We start from the raw sequence: 19838 nt of genomic DNA, 5'->3' as shown, positions 1-19838 counted from the left end.
ACTGAATTTATTTAAAGGTTAATAGCAGGCACCTTTATCCAAAAGGGGCGAAGGAGATTTCAGCTTTTGTGACTCCAGATGGTACATACCAATTCAAAGTTATGCCATTTGGCATGAAAAACGCCCCCAGCCACATTTCAATGGTTAACTAACAAAGTCGTTTCAGGATTACCCAATTGTGCGGTGTACATAAACGATCTGGTGACTTTTAGTCAGACATGGAAAGAAAATGTGAAGCATCTGATGGAGTTATTCGATCGACATCTGGAGATGGGTTTGGTGGTAAATCTAGCCAAAAGTGAATTTGGAAAAGCCCAAGTCATGTTCCTTGGCCATACAATTGACAGGAACGAATGGTCCCACGGGATGTGAAAAGTTATTGGGGAGTTTCCAATACCCTTGACACAAAGGGAAATAATGCAATTTCTTGGCATGAGTGGATATTACCGAAAATTTGTGCCGAATATTAGCAGCGTCGTTACCCAACTGATGGATTTGCATCAGAATGAAGAAGCATAGCACATTTCAGTGGACGGCGGAGTGTCAACAGGCATTTGATGGCCTGAAGGCTGTGCTCACCACTGCTCCTGTGTTGGCCACCCCAAATTACAAAAAAACATTCAAAGTGGCTGTTGATGCGAGTGATGTGGACGTAGGTGCTGTACTCTTGCAAGAAGACAACGAAGGAATAGAGCAGCCTATTGGATATTTTTCCAAGAAATTGAATGATCACCAGAGGAAGTATTCAACAATTGAAAAGGAGACTTTGAGCTTGGTGCTGGCTTTACAACATTTTAACATTTATGTTCCCAGCAATTTGTCTGAAACAATTATATATCCTGATCATAATTCATTGACGATTTTGGAGCGATTCAAGAATAAAAGTACCAGACTGTTTCGATGGAGTTTATTGTTACAGCCATTTTATTTGAGAATTATACAAGTGGCAGGATGAAAAAATGTGATAGCCAATGCTTTGTCATGAATGTGATGGAAGAGTAGCAGGTCGATGGTGGAAGAAGAAGTAAAATGGACTGTATCATTATCAACGTTTCTCTGTTTTGTTTTAGTTTAAAAAAATGTATATTCACAGTCAATTGTTCTTATTGGAAAAGTGAAAAGGTGAAAAATGAAACCATCTTTGAAGTTGATGGTTTATTTTTTTTCTTGGCGGGAGGTGACATGGGAGTATCCCTTTAAGAAGTTTTTGTCTTATCACATGGCTTTAGTGATGTCATTTAGTGATGTCACAGCTGGGCTGTGGCTCTGGGAGTTGTTTTACTTTTGCTTTGAGTTTGAACTGGTTTTGTTCTGCACAGGTTGAAAGAAGGTTTTTTTTCTATCTGCATCGTAAAAGCTGTTTTCAGACTGTTTGATACCTTTAAAAGAAATAACTATTTTCTGGAAGAAAGTCAAACCTGCTGTTTTGGAAAGGAAAAAGGAGCATCCATACCAGGTCTTGAGTGCTGTGTGCTGGACCACACCTTTGAAAAGGGTTTTCTGGTTTATGGGTTTTTGTTATTAAATTGGAACAGCTAAAGGGGGAATTTATTAGGGGTGATACATAGATTACTGCAGCTATGTGGGATATTTATGTTTGTTGTTGATAAAAATGCTTACTGTGTGTGTTTATAAAAACGTTAACTAAATTCGTAGAATAAACCTTTTTATTAAAAGTGCTTAAGGCTTCTGTTGAATAACACCTGAAAGGCAGGCCCTAATGCTCATCTTAACCAAAATCAATAAACAGTTGTAGATCAGGTGAACTCCATGATATACTTTGGAGTTTTCTAAACCCTGGCCCATAACACAACGCACGGGAATCCACTTCGGTTGTGTGAAGTGCTCACTTCACCATGATTTTCAATTCTGTGTTAGCTGTACAGCCAGAGGCCTCAGCAGTAGGTGGGGATTATGAGTGGTCTGATGTGCAGGGACAAGTGTTGCCCCAGAACGGATACAAACGACACAGTTCCAGTATCCTGTAGTGAAGTGACACACACCCTGGGAGGGTGGGAGATGGAGGTGGGGGGTGGGTAAGGTATTGATGTCAGACCAGGTCACGATTTAAGTGAAACGGGCAAATTTGGGGACCTCCCAGACCCCCCGGGCTTGCCGGACCCTCGTCGTTGTCGCCTCTTTTGCAGTCTCCAGTTGGTCTTCTGGTTTCTCACTGGGATCGTTCCCCCAGCCCCTGCTGGTCCGGTGCCGCCTCATCATCTTCGTCCTCCTCCTCTTCGGAGGTGGGAACATGTTCTTCATCCCCAACTTCCAGCTCGTCGCCCTGCTGCTGTGCCAGGTTGTGGAGGACACAGCAGACCACCACATAGTGTTTGACCCTCCGGGGGGTGTACTGCAGGACACTACTGGAGTGGCCAAGGCATCGGAATTGCATTTTGAACAGTCCAATGCACCGCTCAATGACAGTCCAGTGGCCATATGGGTCCCGGTGTATCTGGTTGCAGCTTCGGTCTCTGACCTCTGTACAGGTGTATTACCCAGGTCCCCAGTGGGTATCCCTTATTCCCACAAGAGACAGCCTCCCATCCTGGGGTGGTCCTCGAAGAGGCCAGGAATGACCGACTTGCCAGGATGCAGATGCACACCGGGAAGTGTGTACACATGTGCATGACCTTCATGCGGTGGTCGGACACAAGTTGTATGTTCAGGAAGTGGAACCCTTTCTGTTAACTTAGTGCACTCCCAGATGGCATGGTGAACGTAAGGTGACATGGGTGCAGTCTATCAGTCCCTGGACCTGGGGCATCCCAGCAATGGTGGAGATTCCTGATGACCGGACATCTTGCTGGGCTTGGTCCATGTCAAAGTTGATATAGTTTTCCACCCGGGCAGTCAGGGCATCCGTGACCCGTCGGATGCACTTGTGGGCTGTGGCCTGCAAGATGCCACACAGGTCCCTGCTCAAGCCCTGGATGGATCGTGAGGCGTAAAATTTAAAGCTGCAGTGACCTTGATGGCCACCGGGAGCGCATGTCCTCCTCCTCCACGTGGTGGCAATTCTGCAAGGACATGGCCCAGGTACCGCACCGTCTCCTTGTTGAGGCGGAGCCTCCAGCAGCACATGCTTTCCGTCATCTATTCAAAGGACCAGCGACGCATGTACATCCTGGGTCGTCGCGGGTCTCCCTCGCTGGGTCTCTTTCTGGCCTGATGAGCGCTGGGTCCTCAGGGTGTGGGGCGGATTCCGGCACATGGGCTGCCGCCTCAAGCATCTGCACCACTAGGGCAAGTTCTATGGGGTCCAAAATACGGTCCATACCGTTCAATATCTGTAAGGCATTGGGAGTGTGTGTAAGACTGGCAAACAGTGGTGGCTCTCACCCTGGGACCCTCCATTCCTGACCCAACCTGAAACGCCCACTCACTTCAGGTCAAAGCAGGCTCCCCTCACTGGACCCCAGACCTTTACCCCGGACACCCGCTCATAACGCTATCTGGACAGGGCACTGGTCCCCTCCCCATAGCACTCACCCACCTCCGACCATGGGCATGTCCCCGGAGCTGTGTCCCATCCCCTGGGTGTTCAGATGTTGGCTGCTGCTTGTGTGATGTTGTCTCTTGCAGTGTTCAGTCACAGTGTCCAGGCATCGTGGTCTGATTGGGATGCTAGGCAAGGACTCCCACATGCTACATGGCTCGTCCAACCACAGGAATCCACTTGTGTTGTGTGAAGTGCTCACTTAACCACGATTGAGAAAAGTAGATTAATGTCGGGCTTCTGGCGCAGTTTTCCATTCAAAACTTAGCAAAGCTTGCTCATTCAGAGGCTCCTGGACCTACCGTACATTTTTACATTTGCTGTTCTTATTTTAGGTGTCGATTCACAGAGGTTTTCCACTTGTGGGAGAATCCAAAACTAAAGACCATAAAAATAAGATATTAACTAATAAATCAAAGAAAGAATTCAGGAGAAACTGTTTTACTTAGAGAATGGCATGTGGAATTTGTTACCACTGGAGTAGATGAGCCAAAAAGCATACAAGTGGGATAAAGGAGTAGAAGGGTTTGGTGATAGGATTAGATGAAGGTGGGAGGAAACCCATGTGGAGAATAAATAGTGGCAAAGATTTGTTGGGTCAAATGCCCTATAATGTGCAGTGAAACTCAACTCAATTCTATGCTACCACCAATATTCGTGACTTTTCTTTCCATTGTTCATAAAATTGAAAACATATTTTGTGAAAATAATGTGTGACAAATGTAACTATATCTGCAGTCTAGCTCAAGATACATATGAAGCTGTAAGTCTGACCTGTGGCTCAATAAATTTCTGTCCAAGGTTCAGTGACACAAAGTCCTGCATTGCGTTGGTAACTTTGTCAAGTCGAAGGCAGCGCATAACAAGTAGTTTCTGAAATGAATTTGTTTCACTCTGTAAATGTCCTGGCAATGGTTCTCTGCAAACAAAAAATAATAATTTAGGTTACAAATAGAATTGAAAAATTTCATCCACGTTCTCTGAAGTTCACCAAGCTAATGAACGTTGTAAGATTTTAGCAAATCGCCTGCAGAATGATTTTCAACTTGCTGAACAATCCATTCACACTTGAAGGGATGATACTGGCAGTTACTTTAATTGTAACTGGCAATGCAATGAAAATGAAGGGGACCATAAAGTTTGGCCTCTCAGCACCTGTTTTTCAGTGTAATGAGTACTTTTGGCTCCAAAATGATGTAGCATGTACACACATTTGTGGCAAGCTGTTCTAGGGGCCAGATTGGTAAGGGTATTGAGTGCATAGGGAGCATTTGCCAGATGTATTCAGAGAAGACAAATTGATGTCAATCAGTGTGCAGCGTTTTCAAGCTGCCATTTTGGGGCTCATCACTCCAACTAATGCCATCTCTTAAATGTGCAACTGAACATATATTCAATAGCAGGAAGGATCCCTGGCATTTAAAGGGATCATCAGCTACCTACAGGTTAGTTGCTGATTGAGTTCCACAATTGCTGCGACTGTTGGTGGATTCCAGTGTTATTAAAAATTGCTATGCTAAGGGCAGCACGGTGACGCTATGGTTAGCACTCCTGCCTCACAGCGCTGAGGTCCCAGGTTCGATCCCGGCTCTCGGTCATTGTCTGTGTGGAGTTTGCACATTCTCCCCGTGTTTGTGTAGGTCTCGCCCCCACAACCAAAAGATGTGCAGGATAGGTGGATTGGTCACGCTAAATTGCCCCTTAATTGGGAAAAAATGAATTGGGTACTCTAAATTTATAAACAAAAACAAATTCCTTTGTGGTTTGATACATGGCGAATGACTTTGGCCTGACTTCATGCATTCTGCTGTGCATTTTTCTTCGACTACAGCATGACAGGAAAAATATGGAGCAGTATTCAGAAATTATGATATGCGCTCTTCCGAGTGCTGGAGGGACTCTATAGTGCAATCCAGGCAGTGGAAAATATTGTTTCAGTACTCTAATGGTAGAGGTTGTACAGACCAGCACTAGCTGCTGGAAGTGGGAGGGGAACGATGAGGATAACGGGTTCTCAACTGAATGCTATATCTGCCCATGGTCTTTAGGGGCCATTTGTCCAATAAAATTCAGCAATGAAGGACTTCCGGTGGAGGCCATGCACGAGTAGGTCGCGTTTTCGGCAGCTCCCGCCGCTAACGGACCAACAGGACCTTTTAAGGAGCTTTGATAGCCCCTTTTCGGCACAAATCGGCAGGCAAGCGGTGCTAGAAGGCTCCCCACAGCAGTTTATGGAGGGGACCAGGAGCAGGACAGCCAAACAAATGACCAGTGAGAAGCGGCAGGAACTGGCACGGGAACAGAAAATGGCAGCCGGCTTGGATCAGGCAGCGTGGGCACAGTGGTCGCGGGAACAGCAGGAGTTCCTTAGAAGCTGCTTTGCTGACCTGAAAACGGAGATGCTGGCCCCAATGAAGGCCTCAATGGAGAATATGGTTGAGACCCAGAAAATGCAGGAGAAGGCGATCAAGGAGATTGAGAAAAAGGTCTCGGATAATGAAGACGAGATACTGGGCCTGGCCTTCAGGGTGGATGCAGATGACACCCTACATAAGAGGTGGCAGGAGAGGCTGGAAGACCTTGAAAACAGGTCCAGGAGGCAAAACCTGTGCATTCTGGGCCTACCTGAGGGTGCGGAGGGGTCGGATGCGAGCGCATTCGTGACCACATTACTGGGGACCCTGATGGGGTCAGGAGCATTCCCTCGGCCTCTGGAATTGGATGGGGTGCACAGAGTCCTTGCAAGGAAGCCCAAAACGAATGAACCGCCGAAGGCCATGGTACGGTTCCACCGCTTCTCAGATAAGGAACGAGTCCTGCGATGGGCTAAAAAGGAGCGGAGCAGCAGGTGAGAGAACAGCGTAATTCGCATCTACCAGGACCTGGAGCAGAACTGGCCAAGAGGCGCGCTGGATTTAAGCGGGATAAGGCGGCCCTCCACAGCAAAAGGGTGAAGTTTGGGCTGTTGCATCCGGCGAGGCTGTGGGTCATGTATCAAGATCGCCACCATTACTTTGATACACCGGACGAGGCGTGGAATTTTATCAAGCAAGAAAAGTTGGACTCGACCTAAAGGACAGCCGCACTGGGACGTTACTCTGGTGGGGATGGTAATTGCCGAGTAGCCGGAGGGAGCGACATTATGTTGTTCCCGTTTATTTTTGTTTGTTCCCTGTTTCTTCGGCCATGTTTTCGGCTTTTGCAGAGCTCGGCTGCAGAGGAGGAGAGGGGCCCCACACATAGGGCTGCTCTCCTGGTAGCTGGAGGCATTTCTTTTGTGGGATTGGGTTTGTGCCCGGGGTTTGTTGTTTGTTTCGTTGGAGGAGGGGGGCGGAAAATGTTCTTCGGGGGCTTTTGAAACAGATAAGTTAGGCTTTCCACAGGGAGGGAGGGGCCCGAAAAATGAGGCATCTGAATAATCGGAGACAGAGGCCGGAATGGCTGGGGTCAGCATGGGTCAGCTGACTCACGGAAGCGTAATGGGGGGAGAGTCAGTGTCAAGCGGGTGCTTGACTTGGGGGTTTGGGATCATGCAAACTGATGGGGGGGGGGGGGTGGAATGGGATGCTGCTTTGCTAACAGAAAAGGAACCAACATGGGGGAACAGAGGGAGAGTCGGGGGGGTCTCCAATGGGAAGGCTCGAGTAAGCGGGGGACACGGGCTCGTGGCTGGCCAAAAAAGGGAGATGGCTAGTCGGCAGGGGAGGCGGTGGGTTAGACCCCCATCCAGGCTGATCATGTGGAATGTGCGGGGCCTGAATGGGCCTGTCAAGAGGGCTTGCGTGTTCTCGCACCTAAAGGGGTTAAAGGCAGACGTAGCCATGCTACAGGAGACGGACCTAAAACTTGCGGACCAAACAAGATTGAGAAAATGGTGAGTGGGCCAGGTGTTCCATTCAGGGCTGGATTCAAAGACCAGAGGAATAGCAATCCTGGTCAGCAAACGGGTGGCTTTTGAGGCAGGGAATATTGTGGCTGACAAGGGGGGGCAGATACATAATGGTCAGTGGGAAGCTGCAGGTGACTCAGATGGTGCTAGTGAACGTTTACGCCCTGAACTGGGACAACGCGGAATTTATGAGACACACGCTGGGTAAAAGTATGGACTTAGACTCACACAATCTGATTATGAGGGGTGACTTTAACACAGTTATAGACCCTGTATTGGACCGGTCAAACCCCACGTCGGGGAAGCGACCACGGCGGCTAAAGAACTGAGGGGATTCATGGAACAGGTAGACCTGTGGAGATTCGCCCGACGAAGGGCGAAGGAGTTCTCTTTCTTTTCCGATGTCCTCAAAGTTTACTCCCGTATAGATTTCTTTGTGATGAGCAGGGCGTTAATCACTAGGGTGGAGGGATAATAAAGTTTTCTTCATGTTCCACAAACTCGTGGCCATCACAAAACTGGCGACAAGGGTTAAAGTGGATAGCTGTCTACACTGCTTAAGCCACCTCCCTGGATTTTTGTTGGATACAGGTTGGAAGTTTTTTTTCTGTTACACCATGCCTCTTGATGGACTTTTGGATGTCTTTGATACCGCGCTGGACAGTTGGAACCAGTACGCACAATGGATGCGTTACTATTTCCGGGCAAACAACATCACCGAAAACGAGTGCCAGGTGGTCATTTTGCTCACCGCCTGTGGCCCGCATACATTTGGAGTGATTAGGAGCCTTACGTACCCAGATGCACCGGACACCAAGACGTTTGATGAACTTGTGAACTTAGTGGGGCAAAATCTTAACTCCACCCCATCCATGATAGTCCAACGTTACCAGTTTAATACCGCTGAGAGGACCCCAGGAGAATCCCTTGCAGAGTTTCTATCCAGGCTACGTAGGATTGTGGTGTGTTGTGACTATGGTGAGACATTGTCAGAAATATTACGCGCCTGTTTGGTTTGCGGTATTAACAATGCGGCCACCCAAAGAAAGTTGTTAGCTGAGCCAACATTGACTTTTCAACAGGCCATTCAGATAGTATTGTCCTGAGAGAGCGCAGAACGGGGAGTGCAGAAGCTAAAGGGAATGGAGGTGCATGCCTTGGGGCATGCACCTCCGTCTGTCTGAAAGCATCTCCCCGCACCCCTGCGGTACCTTGGGCGGGCAGCGTCCGGATTGACGCCAGTGGCCGCCGGACGTTCCTCCCTGAAGGGAGCATTCTTCAGAACTGATGGATGAGGAGCCATGTCAGTGTCGGACTTTTGGACACTGACCCCGTCGCGGACGCCGGTCCTTGGGGCGCCAGAGGCGCCGTTGTTCCAACAGACACTGGGGCCAGCCCAGGGCCCGTACCTTCCATTTGGATGAATCTGCGGGGACTACTCCCAAGGACGTGGAGACGGAGGATGACTGCCTGCAGCTGCATTGTGTGGCAGCTCCCCATGTGGCCCCCATTAAGGTGACAGTACGGGTCAATGGTCACCCGCTTGAGATGGAGTTAGACACTGCACAGCGGTTTTCCGTGATTGCCCAGAGGACATTCGACCACATCAAGCAGGGTATAGAGACCCTTACATTAACCGATACACAGGTCAGGTTGGCCACCTACACAGGGGAAGCATTGGACATCGCTGGAACTATGATGACTCCTGTTGTTTATGGACGCCAGGAGGGGCATTTCCCACTTATCGTGGTGCGCGGCCACAAACCCAGCCTGTTGGGATGGGACTGGTTGCGCCATTTGCGGCTGCAGTGACAGTGACAGCACACCCTTCAAACCGGTTCTGGAGAGTTGACGGAGGTACTAGGATGGTACCCAGGTGTATTCCAGCCCGGTTTTGGGAAGATAAAAGGGGCCGTAGCCCGTATCCAGGTCAAAGAGCAGAGGGCAGCAGAGCAGAGCTACTGATCAGCTGTTCTGGGGAGATTTGCATACGTGCAGTGCGGTCAGCCTAAGTTGAAGGTGAATCTGCGAAGGAGACCCGAGGAGTTTGAGTGAAGGCAATCATCCAGCAGAGGGCAGCAGAGCAGAGCTACTGATCATCTGTTCTGGGGAAATTTGCATACGTGCAGTGCGGTCAGCCTAAGTTGAAGGTGAATCTGCGAAGGAGACCCGAGGAGTTTGAGTGAAAGCAATCATCCAGCAGAGGGCAGCAGAGCAGAGCTACTGATCAGCTGTTCTTGGGAAATTTGCATACGTGCAGTGCGGTCAGCCTAAGTTGAAGGTGAATCTGCGAAGGAGACCCGAGGAGTTTGAGTGAAGGCAATCATCCAGCAGAGGGCAGCAGAGCAGAGCTACTGATCAGCTGTTCTGGGGAGATTTGCATACGTGCAGTGCGGTCAGCCTAAGTTGAAGGTGAATCTGCGAAGGAGACCCGAGGAGTTTGAGTGAAGGCAATCATCCAGCAGAGGGCAGCAGAGCAGAGCTACTGATCAGCTGTTCTGGGGAGATTTGCATACGTGCAGTGCGGTCAGCCTAAGTTGAAGGTGAATCTGCGAAGGAGACCCGAGGAGTTTGAGTGAAGGCAATCATCCAGCAGAGGGCAGCAGAGCAGAGCTACTGATCAGCTGTTCTGGGGAGATTTGCATACGTGCAGTGCGGTCAGCCTAAGTTGAAGGTGGTTTGTGGAGAGGCTGTTGGCAAGTGACAGTTAAACCCTAAACACTTTGTGAGTGTTTCCCACCCTACCTCCTCCTCTAACCAACCCCCCCACCCCACGGTGGTTGGGAAGCGGGAGCAGGGGCCTGTCGTGAAGGTGAGTGAGTGCCTTTAAATTTGCTTACCTTTCAGCGGGAGCAGGGTTTGAGGTAATATCAGGTAAGCTCTTCCTTTCTTTTTCTTTTTCTTGTTTTTTTTTAAATCTAGAGGTGATGTCAGGGAAGGCAGTACAATGCTCCTCCTGCAGAATGTTTGAGGTGAGGGACGCCGTCAGTATCCCTGCTGATTTCATCTGTGGGAAGTGCACCCAACTCCAGCTCCTCAAAAACCGTGTTAGGGACCTGGAGCTTGAGCTGGATGAACTTCGGATCATTCGGGAGGCAGAGGGGGTCATAGATAGAAGCTTCAGGGAAGTAGTTACACCAAAGACTGGAGATAGATGGGTAACTGTAAGAGGGACTGGGAAGAAGCAGTCAGTGCAGGGACCCCCTGCGGTCGTTCCCCTGAGTAACAAGTATACCGTTTTGGATACTTGTGGGGGGGACGACTTACCAGGGGTAAGCCATGGGGTACGGGCCTCTGGCACGGAGTCTGTCCCTGTTGCTCAGAAGGGAAGGGGGGAAAGGAGTAGAACATTAGTAATTGGGGACTCAATAGTCAGGGGCACAGATAGGAGATTTTGTGGGAGCGAGAGAGACTCACGTTTGGTATGTTGCCTCCCAGGTGCAAGGGTACGTGATGTCTCGGATCGTGTTTTCCGGGTCCTTAAGGGGGAGGGGGAGCAGCCCCAAGTCGTAGTCCATATTGGCACTAACGGCATAGGTAGGAAAGGGGACAAGGGTGTCAGGCAGGCCTTTAGGGAGCTAGGATGGAAGCTCAGAGCGAGAACAAACAGAGTTGTTATCTCTGGGTTGTTGCCCATGCCACGTGATAGTGAGATGAGGAATAGGGAGAGAGAGCAATTAAACATGTGGCTACAGGGATGGTGCAGGCGGGAGGGATTCAGATTTCTGGATAACTGGGGCTCTTTCTGGGGAAGGTGGGACCTCTATAGACAGGATCTACATCTGAACCTGAGGGGCACCAATATACTGGGGGGGAGATTTGTTAGGGCTCTTTGGGGGGGTTTAAACTAATTCAGCAGGGGCATGAGAACTGGATTGTAGTTTTGGGGTACGAGAGATTGAGAGTATAGAGGTCAGGAGCACAGATTTGACTTCGCAGGAGGGTGCCAGTGTTCAGGTAGGTGGTTTGAAGTGTGTCTACGTCAATGCCAGGAGTATACGAAATAAGGTAGGGGAACTGGCAGCATGGGTTGGTACCTGGGACTTCGATGTTGTGGCCATTTCAGAGACATGGGTAGAGCAGGGACAGGAATGGTTGTTGCAGGTTCCGGGGTTTAGGTGTTTTAGTAAGGTCAGAGAAGGGGGCAAAAGGGGGGGAGGTGTGGCGCTGCTAGTCAAGGACAGTATTACGGTGGCGGAAAGGATGCTAGATGGGGACTCTTCTTCTGAGGTAGTATGGGCTGAGGTTAGAAACAGGAAAGGAGAGGTCACCCTGTTGGGAGTTTTCTATAGGCCACCTAATAGTTCTAGGGATGTAGAGGAAAGGATGGCGAAGATGATTCTGGAAAAGAGCGAAAGTAACAGGGTAGTTGTTATGGGAGACTTTAACTTTCCAAATGTTGACTGGAAAAGATATAGTTCGAGTACATTAGATGGGTCATTCTTTGTACAATGTGTGCAGGAGGGTTTCCTGACACAATATGTTGACAGGCCAACAAGAGGCGAGGCCACATTGGATTTGGCTTTGGGTAATGAACCAGGCCAGGTGTTAGATCTGGAGGTAGGTGAGCACTTTGGAGACAGTGACCACAATTCGGTCACCTTTACGTTAGTGATGGAAAGGGATAAGTATACCCCGCAGGGCAAGAGTTATAGCTGGGGGAAGGGCAATTATGATGCCATTAGACATGACTTAGGATGTGTTGGTTGGAGAAGTAGGCTGCAAGGGTTGGGCACACTGGATATGTGGAGCTTGTTCAAGGAACAGCTATTGCATGTTCTTGATAAGTACGTACCAGTCAGGCAGGGAGGAAGGGGTCGAGCGAGGGAACCGTGGTTTACCAAAGAAGTGGAATCTCTTGTTAAGAGGAAGAAGGAGGCCTATGTGAAGATGAGGTGTGAAGTTTCAGTTGGGGCGCTTGATAGTTACAAGGAAGCGAGGAAGGATCTAAAGAGAGAGCTGAGACGAGCAAGGAGGGGACATGAGAAGTCTTTGGCAGGTAGGATCAAGGAAAACCCAAAAGCTTTCTATAGGTATGTCAGGAATAAAAGAATGACTAGGGTAAGAGTAGGGCCAGTCAAGGACAGTGGTAGGAAGTTGTGTGTGGAGGCTGAGGAGATAAGCGAGATACTAAATGAATACTTTTCGTCAGTATTCACTCAAGAAAAAGATAATATTGTGGAGGAGAATGCTGAGACCCAGGCTATTAGAATAGATGGCATTGAGGTGCGTAGGGAAGAAGTGTTGGCAATTCTGGACAAGGTGAAAATAGATAAGTCCCCGGGGCCAGATGGGATTTATCCTAGGATTCTCTGGGAAGCCAGGGAAGAGATTGCTGAGCCTTTGGCTTTGATTTTTAGGTCATCATTGGCTACAGGAATAGTGCCAGAGGACTGGAGGATAGCAAATGTGGTCCCTTTGTTCAAGAAGGGGAGTAGAGATAACCCCGGTAACTATAGGCCGGTGAGCCTAACGTCTGTGGTGGGTAAAGTCTTGGAGAGGATTATAAAAGATACGATTTATAATCATCTAGATAGGAATAATATGATTAGGGACAGTCAGCATGGTTTTGTGAAGGGTAGGTCATGCCTCCCAAACCTTATCGAGTTCTTTGAGAAGGTGACTGAACAGGTAGACGAGGGTAGAGCAGTTGATGTGGTGTATATGGATTTCAGTAAAGCGTTTGATAAGGTTCCCCACGGTCGGCTATTGCAGAAAATACGGAGGCTGGGGATTGAGGGTGATTTAGAGATGTGGATCAGAAATTGGCTAGTTGAAAGAAGACAGAGAGTGGTAGTTGATGGGAAATGTTCAGAATGGAGTTCAGTTACGAGTGGCGTACCACAAGGATCTGTTCTGGGGCCGTTGCTGTTTGTCATTTTTATAAATGACCTAGAGGAGGACGCAGAAGGATGGGTGAGTAAATTTGCAGATGACACTAAAGTCGGTGGAGTTGTAGACAGTGCCGAAGGATGTTGCAGGTTACAGAGGGACATAGATAAGCTGCAGACCTGGGCTGAGAGGTGGCAAATGGAGTTTAATGTGGAGAAGTGTGAGGTGATTCACTTTGGAAAGAATAACAGAAATGCGGAATATTTGGCTAATGGTAAAATTCTTGGTAGTGTGGATGAGCAGAGGGATCTCGGTGTCCATGTACATAGATCCCTGAAAGTTGCCACCCAGGTTGATAGGGTTGTGAAGAAGGCCTATGGTGTGTTGGCCTTTATTGGTAGAGGGATTGAGTTCCGGAGCCATGAGGTCATGTTGCAGTTGTACAAAACTCTAGTACGGCCGCATTTGGAGTATTGCGTACAGTTCTGGTCGCTTCATTATAGGAAGGACGTGGAAGCTTTGGAACGGGTGCAGAGGAGATTTACCAGGATGTTGCCTGGTATGGAGGGAAAATCTTATGAGGAAAGGCTGATGGACTTGAGGTTGTTTTCGTTAGAGAGAAGAAGGTTAAGAGGTGACTTAATAGAGGCATACAAAATGATCAGAGGGTTAGATAGGGTGGACAGCGAGAGCCTTCTCCCGCGGATGGAGGTGGCTAGCACGAGGGGACATAGCCTTAAATTGAGGGGTAATAGATATAGGACAGAGGTCAGAGGTGGGTTTTTTACGCAAAGAGTGATGAGGCCGTGGAATGCCCTACCTGCAACAGTAGTGAACTCGCCAACATTGAGGGCATTTAAAAATTTATTGGATAAGCATATGGATGATAAGGGCATAGTGTAGGTTAGATGGCCTTTAGATTTTTTCCATGTCGGTCAACATCGAGGGCCGAAGGGCCTGTACTGCGCTGTATCATTCTATGTTCTATGTTCTAAACCAAGAGACACGCCCCGCTATTTCCGGGCGCGCCCGGTGCCTTACGCCTTGCTCGAGAAGGTAGAAGGGGAGCTCACTCGTTTGGAGTCCTTGGGTATTATCAGTCCCGTCCGTTTCGCTGACTGGGCAGCACCAATTGTACCTGTAATGAAGCCAGATGCCACAGTTCGCTTGTGCGGCAACTATAAACTTGCAGTGAATACGGCTTCCCAGCTCGACCGATATCCAATGCCCCGCATAGAGGATCTCTACGCGAGCCTTGCAGGCGGACTCTCATTCACAAAATTAGATATGAGTCAAGCCTACCTACAGTTGGAGCTGGACCCTGCCTCCCGGCCATATGTAACTATTAATCCACACAGGGGCCTGTATGAATATACTCGGTTGCCCTTTGGGGTATCCTCTGCCTGCGCTATTTTTCAACACGTCATGGCGGGCACCTTGAGAGGTTTACTGTGTGTCACTGTCTAGTTAGACACGTTTTGATCACAGGGACGTTGGAGCAGGAACATCTGGAGGCTGTCCTTAGACGCTTCTCAGAGGCTGGAGTCCGTTTACTTCGAACACAGAGCGTCTTTCAGTCGAACAAAGTGGTGTACCTGGGTTATCGGGTGGACTGCGAAGGTTTGCACCCTGTCGCAGAGAAGGTGCATGCAATTCAACAAGCCCCCGCCCCGACTGACACTTTGCATCATTGTTCTTTTCTCGGCCTCATAAATTATTACGGGAAGTTCCTCCCCAATCTGGTAACTACAATGGCCTCATTGCATCTTCTGCAAAAGAAGAATCACACCTGGGTTTGGGGTCAGCCGCAAGAAACCACTTTCCGGCGGGTAAAACAGCAATTGTTGTCGTTGGGGTTACTGACCCACTATGATCCTGGAAAGCCTTTGCTCATCACGTGTGATGCATCCTCATATGGTACTGGGGCCATCCTGTCCCAAATATGGAGAACAGGGCCGAGCGGCCAATAACTTTCGCCTCCCGCACATTAACTGCAGCAGAAAAGAAGTACACGCAGATCGAGAAGGAGGGCCTGGCGGTGGTCTTTGCGGTGAAACGCTTCCACCAGTATGTGCATGGTCACCATTTCACTGTCGTGACTGATCATAAACCTCTGCTGGGACTTTTCCGAGAGGATAAGCCAATACCGCCCATTGCTTCCGCACGGATCCAGCGCTAGGCTTTGTTGCTCGCAGCATACGAGTATTCTCTGGAGCATAAACCAGGGACCCAGATAGCCAATGCGATGCACTGAGCTAATTACCTTTGTCGATCAGCCCCATGTCGACCCCCATGACCGGTGAGGTGGTTGCAACCCTAAATTTTATGGACATCTTGCCTGTCACGGCATCACAGATTCGTGAGTGGACCCAGACGGAGCTAGTCCTGTCAAAGGTTCGGCACATAGTCCTGTATGGTGGGCAACATAGACAGCTCCCAGGTGAGTTGCGGGCATTTTCCTCCAAGCTGTCAGAATTTAGTGTGGAAGACGGTATCCTCTTGTGGGGGACGCCTGTGGTCGTTCCGGAAAATGGACAGGACCTGATACTACAGGACTTGCACAATGGGCGACCAAAATGAAAATGTTGGCCCGGAGTTATGTCTGGTGGCACCGACATTGAGAAGGTGGCCCAAAACTACTCCATTTGTCAGGAGCATCAGAAGCTTCCGCCGGCCGCGCCCGTACATCACTGGGAATGGCCAGGGCAGCCTTGGGCATGCTTGTATGCGGATTTCTCCGGACCTTTTCAAGGATCCATGTTCCTTCTATTAATCAATGCCCAATTTAAATGGCTAGAGGTGCATAAGATGGTAGGTACAACGTTCTGCACAATGATTGAGAAGATGTGTTTGTCCTTCAGTACGCATGGCCTCCCCGAGGTGCTCGTCACAGGCAACAGCACTCCTTTCACAAGTGAGGAGTTTGCGAGTTCATGAAGATAAGCGGCATACACCATATCCACACCACCTCATACCACCCGGCTTCCAATGGGTTGGAGGAGTGTGCAGTGCGGACATTCAAACGGGGCCTAAAGAAGCAATCTTCCGGGTCTATGGACACGACATTGGCTCGTTTTTATTTTCATAAAGGACCACTCCACATGCGGTGACTGGGATAGCTCCCGCGGAACTCCTTATGGGCCGGAGACTTCCCATCCGCCTTAGCATGGTTTTCCCGGATATTGGAGCAAAAGTACGCCGCACACAAGAACGGCCTTTCTCGGCATCAGACGATTTGGCAGTTTGTGCCTGGTGACCCGGTGTTCACTCAACATTTACTGGTGGTGCCCAGTGGGTCCCTAGCGTTATCTTTCGACAAATGGGCCTGATCTCTTATCAGGTGCAAGCCCAGGGTCGTCTCCAGTGCAAGCATGTAGACCACGTTCGGTCCAGGAAGGCCGCCTCTTCCAAAGATTCCCCGCCCCCGGAGCTCCCTTCTACAGCCGCAGAGACCAGACACAGTGGAGGGTGTTCCTCACAATCTTCCTCTGGCGCCACACTCGAAGCCTGCACAGGTCGTTGCAGAACCACGTGGAGATAGGGACGCCGAGATGACAGAGGCTTTGGACTCCGACTCCGGGATGGAGACACAGGATGCCTCGGGCCCACGGGCCGTGGATGTACAACCATTATGCCATTCATCATGGGAGCGCCATTCTCTGTCTCGTTACACACGCCGTGCGATCCAGGGCCTCGTGAAAATGGTGTTCAGCCTGCGGCAAAACGAGTCCGACGCCCTCCTTCGCCGTGGTCTTCGGTGGATTCCTTGGACTTTGGAGGGGAGGGATGTTATAAACTCCCTGCTTACCACTGGCTGGGGACTAATGACAATCCACAATCCTTAGGGAGTATGAGCTTCCCCAATGAGGAGGATGGAGAAATCATTAGCAGGTCCCTGCATAAATAAAGCTGGCCAGTATGGAACCAGCTAGAGAGGAGTGAGCAGCAAGGGAGTTACTGCTGCTGTTGTGTATGTTATTGTAAATAATGTTTTCTTTCTGTTCTACACTCGTGCTGGATTCTTTGTGGCCCTCACAAAAGATACCCATCAGCCTTCTTCTGTAGGCCACATATGATAGAGGTGTTCAAAATCATGATTCGATTTGATAGAATAAATAAGGAGAAATTTCTCCCAGTAGCCGCATGGTCAGTAAGCAGAGGCCACTGATTTAAGGTCAAAGAAAGCAGGGGTGACATGAGGAAATATGCTTAAACTGCATGCTGTTGTGATCTGGAATTCATTAAAAAAAAATATTTTATTGAGGGGATTTTCAATATCCACATAACCAAGAAGTACAAAAGCCAATCGTGGCAACAGGAAACAAACCCCTTCCACCCCCACTCACCCCGCTGCCACCCCAGTGCCTGCCCCCTTTTCTAATTTTTCACCTGAACCCCCCAACCAGGCAAAAAAAAAAGACCCCCACACCCCACCGCTGATGACTCAATGCTCTTTCAAGAAGCCGATGAACAGCTTCTACCTCGAGGTGCTCTACCTCCTCTGAACCTCAAATGGTGACCTTATTCTTTTCCAAATGCAGGAACTCTGCCAAATCGCTCGTCCAATCCCCTGACTTCGGCAGCTCCGATTCCTGCCAGCACAATCCATCTCCGAGTTATCAGGGATGCAAAGGGACATGCCTCTTTCCATACGTGCACTCCTGGATCATCTGACACTGGGGCTGTTAGCACACTGGGCTAAATCGCTGGCTTTGAAAGCAGACCAAGCAGACCAGCAGCACGGTTCGATTCCCGTAACAGCCTCCCCGGACAGGCGCCGGAATGTGGCGACTAGGGCTTTTCACAGTAACTTCATTGAAGTCTACTCGTGACAATAAGCGATTTTCATTTCATTTTCATTTCATTTCACACTCCAAATATCGCTACCTCCGGATTCAGAGCTACCTCTACCCCAAACATCTTTGACTGAAATTACGTCTTAGTCTGAAAATCCCTTCCAAACCCCCTCAACCTTGGACACACCCAAATCATACCGGCCTCGCCGTACACCACCCACACCTATCCTCCATCCCTGGAAAGAACCGAGTCATCCTGGACGCCGTCACGTGGGCCCTTTGCTGCACCTTAAATTGGATAAGGCCTAGTCTTGCACACAACGAGGACGCATTCACCCTCCTCAGAGCTTCATTCCATGCTTCGTCCCCCAATGCCCCACCCAACTGCTCCTCTCACTTACACCTAACCTCCTCCATCGGAGCTCTCTCCCTCTTCAACAGCTCCCCATATATACCTACAAACATGCCCTCCCCTACCTCATCCTCAGATAGAAAATTATCTTGCAGCACCAGGGCAGCAGCTTTGGAAACGATGGCACCTCCTTTCTAATGAAGTCCCTAACCTGCAGATTTCTGAATTTGTTCCTCTTTAGCAACTGATACGGCCCCACCAGCTCCACCAGACCTGCAAACTTCCTTCCCATAAACAAATCCCTAAAATATTCTATCCCCACCGGCCGTCATCTTCAGAATTTCACATCCAACCCCGCTGCAGCAAATCTATGATTATCGTAAATCGACGCCCACAAAGACTTGCCTTCCCATCCAAACCCTTACCACCACCAGGCTCGTGGGATAGCTGACCTGCGAGAGAACGGAAGGGGCACCAACAGCAGTGCCCTCAGCCTGGTCCCCTCCATCCAACACAAGGCTGCCTCCTTCCGCCCCCAAAACCAACCGCTCCTCCACCACCCATTTCCTAACCATTGCAATATTAGCTGACCAGTCGTAGTTTGACAAGCCCGGCAACACTACTCCCCCACTTCCCTCCTCATCGATCCCTCTGCAAAAAACCCTCCTAACCCACGAAGCTTCTTCATTCACACAAACCTCAAGATGATCCCATTAATCTTCCTAAAAAATTCTTGTACACAAATATCGTAAAGTTTTGGAACACAAACAAAAATTTTGGCAACACCGTCATCATCTTCTGAACCCGACCCGCCAACGATAATGGCAACTTATCCCACCTCTTAAGGTTTGCCTTCATTCCCTCCACCAGCGGCGCCAAGTTCAACTGATGCAGCTGGCCCCAACTCTGTGCCACCTGTATCCCAATGTAACGAAAGCTCACTCCCACCAACCAAAGCGACAGTTCCCCAACCTCCTCTCCTGTCCCCATGCATTAACTGGGAATATCTTACTTTTCCCCATATTCAGCTTATAGCCCGAAAAGCAGCCAAACTTCCCCAAAATTTGTATGATCCTCCCAAAGCTCCTGACCGAGTCCAAAATATAAAGCAGGAGATCATCCGCGCACAAAGAGCGGGGATTGAGAGGATGGGGGACATGTTCACAGAGGGGAGCGTTCCGAGTATGAGGCCACTGGAGGAAAGTTTGGGCTGGTGAGGGGAAACAAATTTAGATATTTGCAGGTGCGGGACTTGCTTTGTAAACCTTCCCGCTCCTACCGCTAAGGTGGATTCAGGACAGGGTAATTTCCAGAGGGTGGGTCGGAGAGGGGAGTGTCTCGGACATTTACAAGGAACTTATGGGGTCAGAGGAGACGCAGACCGAGGAGCTGAAGCACAAGTGGGAGGAGGAGCTGGGAGGTGAGATAGAGGATGGTCTATGGGCAGACGGGTTGAGTGGAGTCAACGCA

At 49.4% G+C, this 19838-nt stretch overlaps 1 protein-coding gene across 1 annotated transcript in view; it reads right to left on the bottom strand.

Moving 5' to 3' along the window:
- The window catches only part of dnah1 (dynein, axonemal, heavy chain 1), a 995196-nt gene that overhangs the window by 138762 nt on the left and 836596 nt on the right, over positions 1–19838 (bottom strand). The window contains 1 exon segment of the mRNA XM_038812191.1: positions 4274–4418. Within this exon segment, the coding sequence (XP_038668119.1) occupies positions 4274–4418 (145 nt within the window).

Source organism: Scyliorhinus canicula, chromosome 11 (genome assembly GCF_902713615.1).
Source record: "Scyliorhinus canicula chromosome 11, sScyCan1.1, whole genome shotgun sequence".
Taxonomy (NCBI): domain Eukaryota; kingdom Metazoa; phylum Chordata; class Chondrichthyes; order Carcharhiniformes; family Scyliorhinidae; genus Scyliorhinus; species Scyliorhinus canicula.
Note: the sequence above shows the minus strand (reverse complement) of the source record. Positions and strands in the feature narration are given on the sequence as shown.